This window comes from Anopheles coluzzii, chromosome 2 (assembly GCF_943734685.1).
Source record: "Anopheles coluzzii chromosome 2, AcolN3, whole genome shotgun sequence".
Lineage (NCBI taxonomy): Eukaryota > Metazoa > Arthropoda > Insecta > Diptera > Culicidae > Anopheles > Anopheles coluzzii.
Window position 1 is genome coordinate 115,507,119 of NC_064670.1, and position 13,962 is coordinate 115,521,080.

The following is a 13,962-nucleotide window of genomic DNA, read 5'->3' on the forward strand; positions in this document are numbered from 1 at the left end:
GCAACCGTGCGCTAGATCAGCATTTCATTAAAAATTATGATTAAAAATTGATTGCAGCATGCGTGTAGGATGGGCTGGCTTTGTGAGGAGATCGTGTTGCAGCCTACCCAAAAGCCTCACCAGAAGATGTCATTTCAACAGCTGCCAGTGGTATGCCATTGTCGATCGAAGTGATCGATGGTCACGGCGGTTTTCACGGCCGTTGTAGACGACGAGTCCACTCATGTCAATGAACTGTTAAACGATCTAACCGTATGTATTTAATTGAAAATTATCGATGAATGTCTTCACCGAACCGAACGAGAAGTTGTTAGGAGGGGTTTTTTTGGCCAGAACCGACCCTCGGTCTCGGATTACCGAAAACATGTTCACGTTGGTTGTCGTACATTTCATAATGTGTCTCCTCTCCGTTACTGTCAACACCTCAGAGCTTTTATTTGAATTTTGGGCGATGTATCTGTTTTTTAAATGAGCCCGACGGCCACGCATTTCGGTAGAGACATGTTTGAGGAGCTTTGCAGTCGCCACAGAGAAGGAGAAATGTTCATGCTGGAAAAATGCGATAAAATAAATATTCATTTACTAAAAACCGTTCCGAGGGGACGAACTTAAATGCTGTTGATAGTTTTTATTAATGTGATAATTTACAAGATTTCAATAGTGTGTGTTGGAAATGAGTTTGAATTTCTGTAAAACAGATGCTTCCTACTGGTGTCAGTATCATACCGTTAGTATTCGATCCGCTATAATCAATCAAGTTGATAAATGCAAATCAAGTGACGGTCCTAGAATTAACTCGGGATAACTCAATCGACAGTGCTTGAGACAGCCCGAGGGATCCAAAATTGGCGCGAAAAGTGGCAATTATGCCGCGAGCGTACCGGGTTGGGCGTGTTGATTAATAGTGTGCAACCGATGCCGCCATCAAACGACTCAATTTGACGTTGCGAATGCTGCTTTAGAACAGGCGCGCGGTGTCTTCTATGTTGACGGAAGCAATTTGAACGGCAGTGAATCAATCAGCTTCGTAATGGTTGTTTGGATTCGTTGGGAGTAAAGCTTAGGCTGATAGAAAGTTTTTGCAATACATGTATCTATAAAGCCAACATTTTAAAGCTTGTTTCAATGAACGATTTTGATACTTTCATGTTTAATCTTCACAAACAATTCCAGCTTTTGATGTCATAAAGATTAAATGTTACCTTACCTGATTCACCTTGCCATCGTTGCACAATTCGAGGCTGACCTTGATCTAGTCGGATAAGTTTCACGAACACCGACCCGGTGTTCCGGTGTGGTTTGAAATTAATTTGAATTAATTGTCAGGTGCTTTACACGTTTCTTTCTCGCCATTAAAAAAAACGTGTCGCGAATGTCCCGAGCACAACCAACGCGAAAAAGAAATGCAAACCAATGTGATGGAACGGTGTCATGCAATCAGGTGACCACTGTTCGTTAGTTGGGATCGTTAGTTTTAAGGCGAAACAAAACAAAAACAAAAAAAGATCGTAACACTTTTCTGGTGACAGAAAACAAGCTATTGGAATTACACCGGCAAAATGGCGAGTAAATTATACCGAACCGACAACTCTCGAACGAGAGAGCCTAGCAGAGCTGCTGCTGATGGGTTTTTGGCCAGCCACGATTAAACACTCCAAAATCAAGAGGAAGGAGAGGTAGTTACGTTTCGCTGTGCCGTTGACAGTGGTGACTTCTGCGTCCCGTGTCGCTCCAGATGCTCAGCGAAGCATCATCGGTTCGCTTTGGTCGCGATCGTGGACACTAAACGAGCCCTATCGATGCCATCCGCTAAATGAGCCATTGTGTGAGGTCGCTTGAACGTTCGCGAAGTGCAAGGAAGAAGAGAAAAATGTGCCCCGGCACACAACAGCCCACTGGCTCGATTCGATTCGGCAATTTGGGGTGGTTATGTTGCTTTCTTTTTCGCGACTGCCTTGTGTGCCTTGCGCCCGGTGTATGTTGGGAGAGGGATGCATTTGTTTTTTTTTTCGCACAGTTCTCTTTTTGGGAAATGGAGAAGGCACATCGATTTCATGACACAATTTATTTTAATGCCACTCGGATGTGGCTTGGGCAGGGGCTGGTTCGTGTGGATCGCGATGAGGCTGAACGTGAGACGACCCAGGGAGACGTGAAATGCCATCCGAAAACGGGAGGAAAAAGCTTTCAGCAGGAAGTATATATGATCGTTTATTTCAGATAGTTGGGAATAGTTTGCTTTGTTGTTACAAAATCAGAAGCATTTTTTATTATTTTTAGTTCAATGAAGAGACTTGAATGTTTCGTTTTTTTTTCACTGGCAAAATTGTTGGTTTTGTTGACCCAAAATTGAGAATTTGACAGCAACAACTCATCTTATACAAATAATAAAAGACACTCTAGACCCTTATTGGACAATCGTTGCCCATTTTTCAGTTCACTTAATTGTACCTAGAGCCTTAAAAAAGATGTAAAATTGGCAAACTTTGCATGTCCCCGATGTGTCCCCTGTCAATTCGAATTGCCTTCCAGAGATGGCACTTGTTGTATCCCAGGCAATAACCGTAAGCAGCAGCAGCAGCAGCAGCTACATCGACAACAGCCAATCCATCAGTGTTCATTAGGGATGCAAAATACAAAACCGGGCCCCTTGATTTGCCGTCAGCCACTGGTGAGCTGCAAAGAGGTGAGAAAGAATTGTTCAAATTGCTACTAAACGGTCGTGAAACCGTTGCCAACAAGCGGCGCGCATCATCATCACCATGCACGTGTGTACGTGTGGAGGGGCTGCCGTGCTCATATGGCAAATACGGTTGCGCCAGACGATCGTCTGCCGCGATGGGACGGAGGCAAATATTATTCAATCGGAAGTTTATGTAATTGCAGCATCGCGTTTACAACCCTGCCACCACCGGCTGATGGTGCAATGCAAAACGGGGAGGGAAACGTTGTTGTTAAAGGGAGAGTGGGACAGCGGAGAGATCCCATCGAAGATGGAACGGAGAAGCTCAATCGCAACGACAGCCGTAGGTACCACGCGTCTCATGAAACCATTATGGGAATGTTTTCGAAACGGGGGTGATCTTGGGCCACAAACACTAAACGAAGCAAAAAAGGCGAGAGAAACGCCATCGAACCCCAAAACAACGTTCATCGATCGATTTGGGCGTGTAAGTGTGCCATTGGGTTTCTGGGTAGCGTCCATCCGGTGTCCATCTGCGAAAGTAAGGCGAAGGGCCCGGTCAATGAACGTGAGCTGAGGGCTACACCGTATCTGGCCGTTGGCAGTGTTGGTGAAAAAGTTGCGAAGAATAGCTGTACAACGTATGTAAATACTTTAGCATTTGTTGTAAATTTGGCAAATCACCTAAAGACACGCACTCGGCCGGGTGTGTGCTCTAAAACGTGACCGAATCGTGATACCCGTTCCATGCTAGACGTACGCAATTAAGGCTGTACCTGTTGCCCACCGTTCGTTGACCTTCGAGTGGCAGCTAAACCATATTCAGCAGGTTAGCTAATTACTACAATAAACACGAAATCATTTCCATTTCAATATTTGGCTCCCATCGTAACCGCAATGGCCACGGGGAGGTGTGGCAGAATCTTTAAATCATAAGCATGGGCACGCAACGCATGTCAGCTGGTGTAGCTAGTCCGGCGTAGTCTGTGCTTGTGTGCTGATGTCGTGGGAATGGACTGGCCAAAATCGTGCTTACAGTTTTGCGCTAGTGATATGGTTATTAGTGTGCTTTTACCCCGACTCAGTATTGACATTTTGTGATGGTGGGGCTAGTTATAGATTACACTTGCTACACGTAAAAGTAGAGAAAGAATGAAATGGCAATAAACGCGATACTATCCAGCGTGAAATTGCATTGCCGATTTGCGTGTTGAAGGTCATAATTGTAAATTTTATGAATGATGTATAGTACAAAGATGTGAAAGCACAAAGATTTCTAGAAAAGCTTTAGCTTTAGGATTCGAAATTTAGGATACATGTTTAAAATACCTCTTATAATGTAGCAAGCGATGATGTTCTACTTGCAGTAACGTCCTACTCAGACATTCCCCGGCCTGTATAGGCTTTCGGGACTTATTCAGCAACCCTGCAGCCGGATAAGTCAGCCCTTGCTACGGGAGGACGTTCCATTCTAGACTTGAACCAACGACGGGCATGTTGTTAAGTCGTGCAAGTTGATGATTGTACCAGGAGGTCGCCCCGGCAAGGGTGGATCATATTCCCCAAAAATGTAGTTGCAGTTTTCAAGCCTCAAAGTACAAGATGAGCTCCACGACAAGGACAAGCTCCTGTACATACACAAATTATTCCGTTTTTTAACAAAAATCATTAAGCAATCGTTTTCCACCCCACTGCCCATCAAGCTCATTGCTCATCAATTTCGACTCGAAAAACAACATTAACCACCAGCCAATCGATTATGTTCGATAATAGTTGGCAACTGTTTTTTTTTCTCATATCTACCTTTAGCGTGTTTCGTTCTTCGCTGCTGTTTAACATACATACACAAGCTACAGGTTGTAGCACAAATCGCATGTGTAGCAACGCTGCTCTTAATCATCGCCCATAATGGCAACATTGGATTGCATACCGGTGTCGGTTAGATAACTGCAAACAAGTGCTACCGTTGTGTGCCGTACGTTTGTGTGTTTATTTTATCTCTCGCCCACTCGGGCGGTACAGCGAGCTCATCAATATAAAGTTAGATGTAAAAAAGGCAACTGTTGATCGTTGATCATGTGTCTGAAATGGGCTGATTGGCTGGACGGGCTGCGTGATCGATAAGCGGTTGATTTATGGCAGTTGGAATAGAGTTTTGGTGGATTTGCGGTTGAAAATTAATCACTTTCGAGTGAAGTTCTACGCTTTGGATAGGTTGAATAATTTTCACAATTAATTTTGAATTAATGATTAGCTATACACTTTTATTGCCCTATTTTACAAACTGATTTGTTGCACCTATTTTATGTGTATTATCAGCAATTTCAGAAATACTACGATCTCCCTTTAAGTATAAACAATGTTCCTCTTGTTAGTAAATTAATCTCAATTTCAATATCGGACCCATTTCACTTGACATAATTACCGTTTGGATGATTGTTCACCCCCTTTTTGACCCAACAACACTTACCGTATCGAACACTGTTGACTCGATGGTCATCCACAGCTCGATGATAATTCGTGGGCTCGATTTGTGCTCGCCTGATGCGCCTTGTCGAGTGTCCGGCGAAGTGGCACGTGGTGCGAAAGGCGCTAATTTAGTCACGACATCGCCGCAGCGGTGCATCGACGATCGTGCTGCGGTTCGGCGGTCGATCGATGATTATGCTACACTGGTTTCTCACATAACGATTATTACAATCGAATTAGGCACAAACAACCCCGTGGCAGAGACGGGTGTTGAACCAGCTGGGAGGGAACCGTACCGGTTGAGTAATGGCACTGAAGTGTAAGACAAACAGCTGGGCGTCCTCTTCGACTGTAGACACTACCCGTCGGGCTAAGGTGGCGAGGTTAATGCTTCAATCCCTTTTTTACCCTAACCAGATGGCGGATCATAAATGCATCCCATAATGTGTCATAAAATGCAATCCGTCCCTCCCCTGCCCGAAAATGGATGCATCTGCGGACCACAGATTGCATGGCACAAAGATAACGAAAACGGTACAACAAGCTGTCCACAGCGTCACTGCTTGCGTCAAAACAACTGTCAATCGATGCTTGGAGCGTTGGGAATACCTTACCCACCCTAAAGGGCATCCCCAATAGTCAAAACACTCCATAATCATAATAATCATAATGCCTGGGTGTACCCTCGGGCGAGGTGGCAAAGAAGCCATCGAACCAACAAAATATTGAATCAAACTACGTGTCGTAAATTGCGATTGTGGGACGATAAGTCATAACCCTGGACCGGTGCAACCCACCGATGCTTTGCTCGTATTCGTGATCGTCGGACGCAGCTCGAACGCTGCACGAATCTACACTGAAGGTGGTGGGTTCATCCGTCGTTCATTTGAAAGAAAATTATCCGGAAAGAAGCTTACCGAAAGATATCGTACCAGAGGGAAGGGGAGAGCATGAAACGTACACCGTTCAAATGTCGCCCGAAGCGAGAATGGCGGTATGGAAGCTATGATATGAAAAATGATAAACCATTGACAACCGTAGCCACACTAGCGGGCGCGCTAGAAAGCAGTGAGGGTGGTGCAGTCGCTCAGACGAAAAGTATAAGTTACGAACTTTATGATTTGCCGAGAAATGCGCTTCTAGTGGAGCCGTATGTGCTGGTTTGATGCCGCAGCTCGGGCAGCGATTGTCAGCGGATTTGTAAAGTTTTGAGTAGTGCTATTCTTGTTTGTTGAGGGTGTGTGTGTGTGTTGCTCGTTGCTTGGAGGTTTGGAAAAGAGCGTTTAGCTTGAGGTACGCCATCAGTTAAAGATTATTGGCCGGTCTAATGGTTTTTACATCATCATTTTCATCATGATTGTTGGTATCGTCACGTACGTCACGGAGTATCAGAAACGGTTGTGTCGTATGGAGAGGGAGCGCTCAAGCGCTCGTTGTGGATTGTTAAGAAGCTATTGCTTCGATTGCTCTGAAGTGTTGCCGATAAATTTAAGGATGGGGATGAGTGGGAAACATTACAATCGCGTTGAAATGTATTTAAGGAGCGGGCCGTCCTGAAACGTGAACATTCTCGTTAAAAATGGTGGTTGTTTTGTTCATAGAAGTAAGAACAATTACCGGTAAAGTTGTTTAAGGATAAAGGAGTTTGAAACTTTAAACGAATATATTTATAATTATTTTCCTTGAAAGATGTCGCACTCTATGGTCATGGAGTTCTTTAAAGACACAGAAATAATGTATTTAATTGTGGCAGTATGGGTTACTAGGGTTGGCTCTTGTAGAAAAATGTTTTAAAAGAGCTTCTTCTTGTAACTCTTTGCTGTATGATGGCATACAGCGAAGGCAATCATTTTCAACATTTGAGAATCAAATATTCAAAGCTCATTGTGTTACGAAAAGTAAAAAAAAACTATGTTTTACTTGCTGATGAGGGCGATGCATCATTTAGTAAATATTCTACTATTAATAAAACATTTCGATCGTCTACACCAATTCGTGTTTCTAATTGCCGTTCAACCAAATGTTTCCAAATAGCATTGTGTTTAATATTAGTGGTTCATATGTATTTCATGAGAGGAAGGTAATTGATTATTAATCCCCGAAAAAGGCATTTCGGTGCACAACATTTTATTTCATTAAGTACAGTGATTATAGCACAACAGCGGTGATTGTAACACTCCAACCCTAAACATCTTGCCCACCCCTTTTGGCTGCATATGTTTCACGCCCCATTCGGCCGGTGGCTCCAGCGTGGATTGTGACATAAAGTGTCTTCTTTTCCATCGCCGGCCAGAGCCAGTATCCGTTCCGTTGAGCAATCGTACAAAGCGCTTGAATTTGTATTCTCACTCCCGCCCGAGCCAATGGGCCGCGCCGCCAATCAGTGGGGCTGCGAGGAAGAGCCTGCTTAATTGATGTGTGGCTCGAACTGTGAACGACGATCGCACCAAAACCCTTTGAAAAGGAAAGACGGTTCGACCACCCAATCGGAAGGTCATCGATGTGCGCTTCCAGGCGGATGAGCTGGGCGTAGGGACGGGCTGGGACGAGAAAATGCCATCTTCGCACCGGCGCGATGACCACACGCCGGCAACAACGGAGTGCGCACTGAACCGAACCAAAGTAGATGCCATCCGCGATTGGGACGGTTCGTCTCCAAAACGGGACGGGCGGCAGCATTGCCGATCGAATTTCGACCAAACCGTCTGGTCTGACCGTAGCGAGAATCCGAGCGGCAGGTGAAATATTTGCGGCCAACTGCGGCCAATTCACCGTCCCGCGACGGTGTGTATTTTCTTGCGACATGGGTTGGATGGGGTGGCGCGGAATTCCCGTCGCTCGATTAATCGGTTCTACATTCCTGGCTCATGATTTAGCAGCTCAATTGCTCAATTGGATACGGCTGTGCTTGCTTGCTTGCTTGCTGGGCAGCAGCATTTGCTGCAACGATGCGTTCGATCGCAATTGCAGAGGTTTCGCAAGGTTGATAATGGCATTTTTGGTTCGATTGGACTGACGGTTTGGAGTGTTGGTGAGGCTGCGGTTGGGCATGAAGATGGAGTAATTAGTTCGGCAGGGGGTAGTTCGAGAGGGAGCAATGTATTGGTTAATTTTGCAATACGAGCATATCTTGGAGGCCTAGTGCAAATATCATCACGATGTGGATTGTGTCAAATGAAAAAAAAACGCTGATATATTGCAACAGAAAGCAAAAAGTACAACAACAAATAGTAATTACATGGATAAGTTAGATTTTTCATGTTATTTCAAACACACTGATCCATTTAAATTTTTTACATACTTTTTTAATTATTTTTGTGGTTTAAAAACCAATCGTTTCAGTCTTAAATGTTCAGTTCACCAATACAACTTTGTGAATCCCATCGGAAGCTATTACTTGCATAGAACTAGCATTTTCTGCATTTTCTTTTCTGTTCGGTGTCTGTTTTGTGCCCAGGATTTTCGCTGATTTATTGCCTGTGGCTACCATCGAGCTACTCGACTGTCACTAACTGCACCTGATGGTTGCGTTTTCACAACTGCACTGCTGAGCTTCTTTGCTTTGATGCTAAATTGTTTGGAGGAATTCACGAGCGCTTTTGAAAAACGGGGTAGCTGCTTTTGGTTGTGTAGTTGGTGAATAGCCCCATTTTGCGCCTGTTACACACACGCAAAAGCCTCTAAATGGTATGGGGGAACACGATACGCGATTTGACAGGCTGCTTTAGGCAGTAAACTATGGCGCTCAGTTAGGCACTGCTCGCGGTGCAAAATGCAAATAAGAATGGTTGTGCCATCGTTTCGCATCGCAAAACGGAAAAGTGCAGCATCGTTTATGCCAGAATATGAAAAGCCTACTCCACCGAGCGGGAATGACAATTGTAGCTTATTCTGCCAAACGATGCAACACTGCTTTGTTATGTTGATCGCACATAGTGTAGATTTTTGGCTCAAAGTCTCTATAAAAAACAATAAAAAAGTCTAGTTTTGGATTTCATATGTAGAAAAATGCATTTGCTTATTTTTTTAATTCTAGGGAAAGTGAGTCATCGATAAAATTGACTTCATTACACATAACCTTTTCAAGATTTTTAAATGAAAACCATTAAAATCGTGCATTTTTAGTCCCAAAAGTTAAATGAAAACTGTTTCCCAATTAGTTTCGATTACAGCAAAACAAGCGAATCGCAGCTGCTGAAATGTGAAACTTTACAAATTAATTACTTTTGGAAAAAAGACACAAATCACAAGCCAGCCGCCCTTTAGAGCGAAGAGGACTGCCCACTTGACGAGGTATAAGCCCGGGGCTTTCCTCCGCCACCAGTCGGTACCGCATCTTCGCATCGCTCCGCTTGCTCCCGTGTTCCATCTCCTCTCAGCTTGGTCGGATCCGAGTGATTGCACTGCGCTTGATTTTCAATGTCGATTACGGAATGTTTAATTAAATTATGTATTGAATTCATCATGCTGTCGCCGACGGTCGGTTTTCTCCTCGGAGAGCAGCGCAGCGAGGATTACCCCGAACCCCCGGCCCGGATGATGGAAGGAATCTCTGGCCAGGTGATTAAATTATCGACGACCACCATCGGATCGGAAGCGAACCTTGGGGGGAAGAAGGATAGGGTAGGGATGGCGTTTGCTAAAAAGGGAGGCTTCAAATTTGCTGCTTGAATGGATGGAATGGAGCGTTTTTCTTTTCTGTTTTTTTTTTTATGTTCCAATCGACAAACCATTATCTCATGCCAGACACACTTACACAAGCCGGCTCGCCGGTGTGTGATAGTGAGAGAGCGCAGAGGAACATCAACACGCACACAGAAGGCAACGCACCAAAATACGTATCGTTTACAGAGGAAAACTCAATCAACTGACATTGGGCCGGCCGGCTCAAGGAGAAAGAGAGTGAAAAGGTTGGAAATCTTGGAAAAGTGTTCCAGATTTTCCTTCCCTTTGCTTCGTGACACGAATGGCACCAGCAAAGAAGTGTGGAAGGCGAGACGATTTGCTGCTAATAATCTTGTTTTCCTCACTAAATGGGCCATTTTTTTAATATTTATTAGATCATATTTCAAAGCAACGTGAGAGAGACGATGGTAAGGGCGTGCGTGGATGGTTGAATTTAAGAGGAGTGCTTAAAGATGATTAAATAGTTTTTATTGTTGGACTAATTCAATTTCAGACGAGAAAATGGAACAGCAACATAATCTTTTTTAGACTAAAACTTTAAATTGTTGTTTATAATACTATCTGTCAATTAAAGAAAGTAATTTTATCTCAAAAATCTACATAATCTTTATCTCATTTCTTCTTATGCTCTGTTCTAATATCCTTTTTTTCCCCTGCCACTATCATTACAGCCCTCAACCCGTCCCGAGTCGGACTTTACGCTGGACGTACCGCGGGCCGAGCAGCTGCGGCTGAAGATGAAGAAGGAAAAGCAGTTCCGGAGCCGCTGCCGTTGGTTTTTCTACTTCCTGAGCATCGTCTTCTTCCTGCTGTCCGTGATGGTGGTCAGTTTGATACTGACGCGTGGAAAGCGCATGTTCGGGAGTATGATTTGAGTTGTTATCCCGGGTCAATTCGTTCGCCCCGGGGTTGGATCATCCTAGTAGGTGTGCTGTATTATATTTGCCTTTACCATTCGATTACGAAAAGCCTAAGAAGCGCTCCATGTTTTCCAGCGCAGGACTGGTGCCTACCACTTTTAGTCCCGTTTTTTTAAATCGTTATCCTAAATTTTAATTCCTGTCAAAGCACTAAGCACCATCGTAGCGCGATTGATACCGACGTTTTTTTTTGTTTTGTTGAATATTGTATTTGTTTTTGTTTGTATGTGTCCGCCCGCTCGAACGCTGCCGAGATGATTGTTTTGTATTGAACATTCCTGTCTGAACTGGGATAGAGAGAGGCGTTTAATTTCCAGTCTCCAGAAAGCTCTAGAACACCCGACCGGAAGCCGACGCCGCAGCCGCAGCGATACGGCGATCGAATTGACAGTACATCCCTCGACAATTTTCCCACGATTTCGTCCCACCTCCTAATAAGCATCTCGCAGTCTCTCGGCAGGCAGCAGCGCGGGACATGGGCTATGAGTTGAAAATAATGATAATTTAGTTTTGATTTTGATCGATGTTTTGAAAGTGAATTAATTTTCTGTTTTCATTTCCTCGCCCGTGTTTCTTGCGTTTCATTCCAGCCAGTGCGTTTCATGAACGCACGCAGGAAATTACATCCCTGCGTGTGCCTTTTGGCAGATTACGTCCGTAGTGTGTCACTGTGGGGGATGGAGAGGAGTGCGTTTTTTTACCAAGTCTATTCTATTCTCTTTACGTGTTGTGCGTGTTCGCGTTCGATTAGATTTCGCTTTTACCTCCGGTAGGCTGCGCTAACGGAATTGTTCCACGTGATCGAGCCGAAAACAGATGGAGTTTTAAACACGCTGGGTAATTCTGTGTACTGTGTGTTCTTGGGCATTATGTTTATACCATGTTGAACTGTATTTTTTTTTCGCAATTTTTATCACATTTGTGGAAAAAGAACAACAAACCCAAAAGAGTGCTGGTAAAAGGAGGTTTATGAGCACGAGACTAACTGATGTGCTGCAATTAAAACATCATATTGCAGACATTTAGGCGCCTTGGATCTTCGTTCGTGATCGATCGAGCAAATGTCAATTAAATTGGACCGGTTTTGGTTGACGATTTTGGTTGATTTTCAAATGCTTTACGTTGCTACGCTTACAACTAACAACATTAAAAGGGACTCAAGAGAACTAACGTTGCCAATTTCTCGTAAAACAAACTACTTTTGATGTTCGTGATACCTGGATACCTATCCTATTACGATACCAGTGCATTGCTCTACCCGCACTCGGATGATTGCTTTTACAATGGAAACCATCGTCAAGCTCTTGAGACAATTATAAAGTTTTGTGTGTGTTTTTTTTGTCCCATTTTGTTCGTTTGCTCGTTGTGATTGCTATCTGCCCTGTGAGATGCATCTGTTAGTAGGTTAATCGAGCGACGGAATGCAAGCGAACGGGGATAGTGCGGTTGTTGATAAAGCAAACGACGGCAAAACTTCATCGGAGATGATCGGGTTCATCATAAGGACAGGAGTCCCTTCCCTGTCGTACCGTCTAGACGGGAAGACGGGATTGCGATTTGCAATTCAACCGACCATGGTATAAAAGCTTGCGACGAAAAGCGTCTGAAGATAAACTTCCCTATCCCTCAGAACTCACCATTAGTTCCGGGTTTGCTTGTTTGTGGTTGATTTCATTTGTGCACAAGCACAACAAGTTTTCTTTTCGTTATTGTCTTGCAGCTTGACGAGACTGCATCCAATCGGCTTCCCGCCCTGTCCCGCTTGGCTGTATGATAATTTCCCCGAGGAATTTAATTTGCTTCCCTATTGCAAGCGAAACTTCGACTTCGACAGTGTACGGAAGCGAAGTCCTGGGCAAAGGGCGCCACCGCACAAATCTTATCGTGCTCCACGCTTCAAGTGATCCTGTAAACCCAGCGAAGACATTTCCTTGCCCTTTTTCTTTCACCGTTAGGACTAGTTAGGATTGATCCGTTTCCGTTTCGCAGCCATTCCGACCACCACTTCCGATGTTTCTGACGGTGATAAATTCCACGTAAAACCATCCACGTACTTGAAATCGTTCCGCAGCAGCCATCCGAATAAAACCCCAAATACCAGCCCTCGCCTTCCCTCCTCCCGACAAAGGATCGAAATTGAATTTACTCTCCAAAGACGCGCCACAGTGATACAAAATGGCATCGTTCTGGCGTGGTACGCCGGTACATTGCTGGATGTGTACTTTTCCTCTACGTTTGGCCAACTTTTTCCATTCGCACTAGTGATGAGTTTCTTTTAATTTCTTTGTGGCGCATTGTCGAGAACCGCGCGCCAACAGCAAATAGGAACAGCAGGAAGTTTTATGTCACTGTTGAAAAACTCTCCCTCTCTCTGTTCTCAGTTGGTGTGTTACTTTCCCTTTGGGTATCGATTGGTGGTGGCTTTTTTCCCGGGAACTTGGATTGTCTTCGGAAAGTGCGGGTAAAGCTCCCGCACCACCACCGAACATGAGGTGGTGAACAACACGGGCAAGCTCTTGTTTCAGCAGGGATTCAGAAAGTGTGTTTAAAATAATTAAAATCAGCGAAGGACGAGGCGAAGGCGTGGTGAAAAACGCTTCCCTACTAAGAAATGAACACGCTGGGGCCGGATAAAAAGTTACACGAGAAGGGCAATGAAATTAGAGAAAGAGCAAGAGCAAAAAGACGACAGAACAGGAGCAAATTAACCTTTTCAACAATCGGGAGCGTCGGGTTAGCGCCGGGGTGAGGCTTGGTGTCAACAGGATGTTTAGCACTGTTCGGCGCGGAAATGAGGAACAAAAGGGCAAACAAATCAAACCGCCGCCACTGGACGATTTTCACCAATATTCGGACACGTTTGTTTTTATCTGGGTGTGAGTGGATTGAGCTTTTTGCTGGGAAAATGGTTGTAATTTTTGTTCGCTGCTCTTTGTTGATTGAAGGAAATGTTAGAGAGTTGTTAAGCGATGGGATGTAAATTTCGCTAAACACACAAGCAGCAAGAGAGGAACGGATAACATAAAGATTTCCAGGCAATAAAATGTAGCGAATGTACATATTTTTTCAGGGACAGTCTCAAGCTGAGGGGAGCACATTGGTGACATTGAGTTATGCAATTATAAATAAACGGAAAAATGGTGCTGAAAAATTGTAAAAAAAAGAATATTTAAAACCAATAAAGTAAAAATGCAGCATCATTTG

General features: G+C 44.2%; 1 protein-coding gene across 1 annotated transcript in view; it reads left to right on the forward strand.

Annotated features, from left to right (window-relative positions):
• Window positions 1–11,278, forward strand: part of LOC120952472 (uncharacterized) — a 57,806-nt gene extending 46,528 nt beyond the window's left edge. Inside the window, exon 4 of the mRNA XM_040371828.2 lies at window positions 10,510–11,278. Coding sequence (XP_040227762.2) covers window positions 10,510–10,713 — 204 coding nt within the window. The 3' untranslated portion in view covers window positions 10,714–11,278. The remainder of the gene's footprint in view (window positions 1–10,509) is intronic.
• The last annotated feature ends 2,684 nt before the right edge of the window (window positions 11,279–13,962 follow it).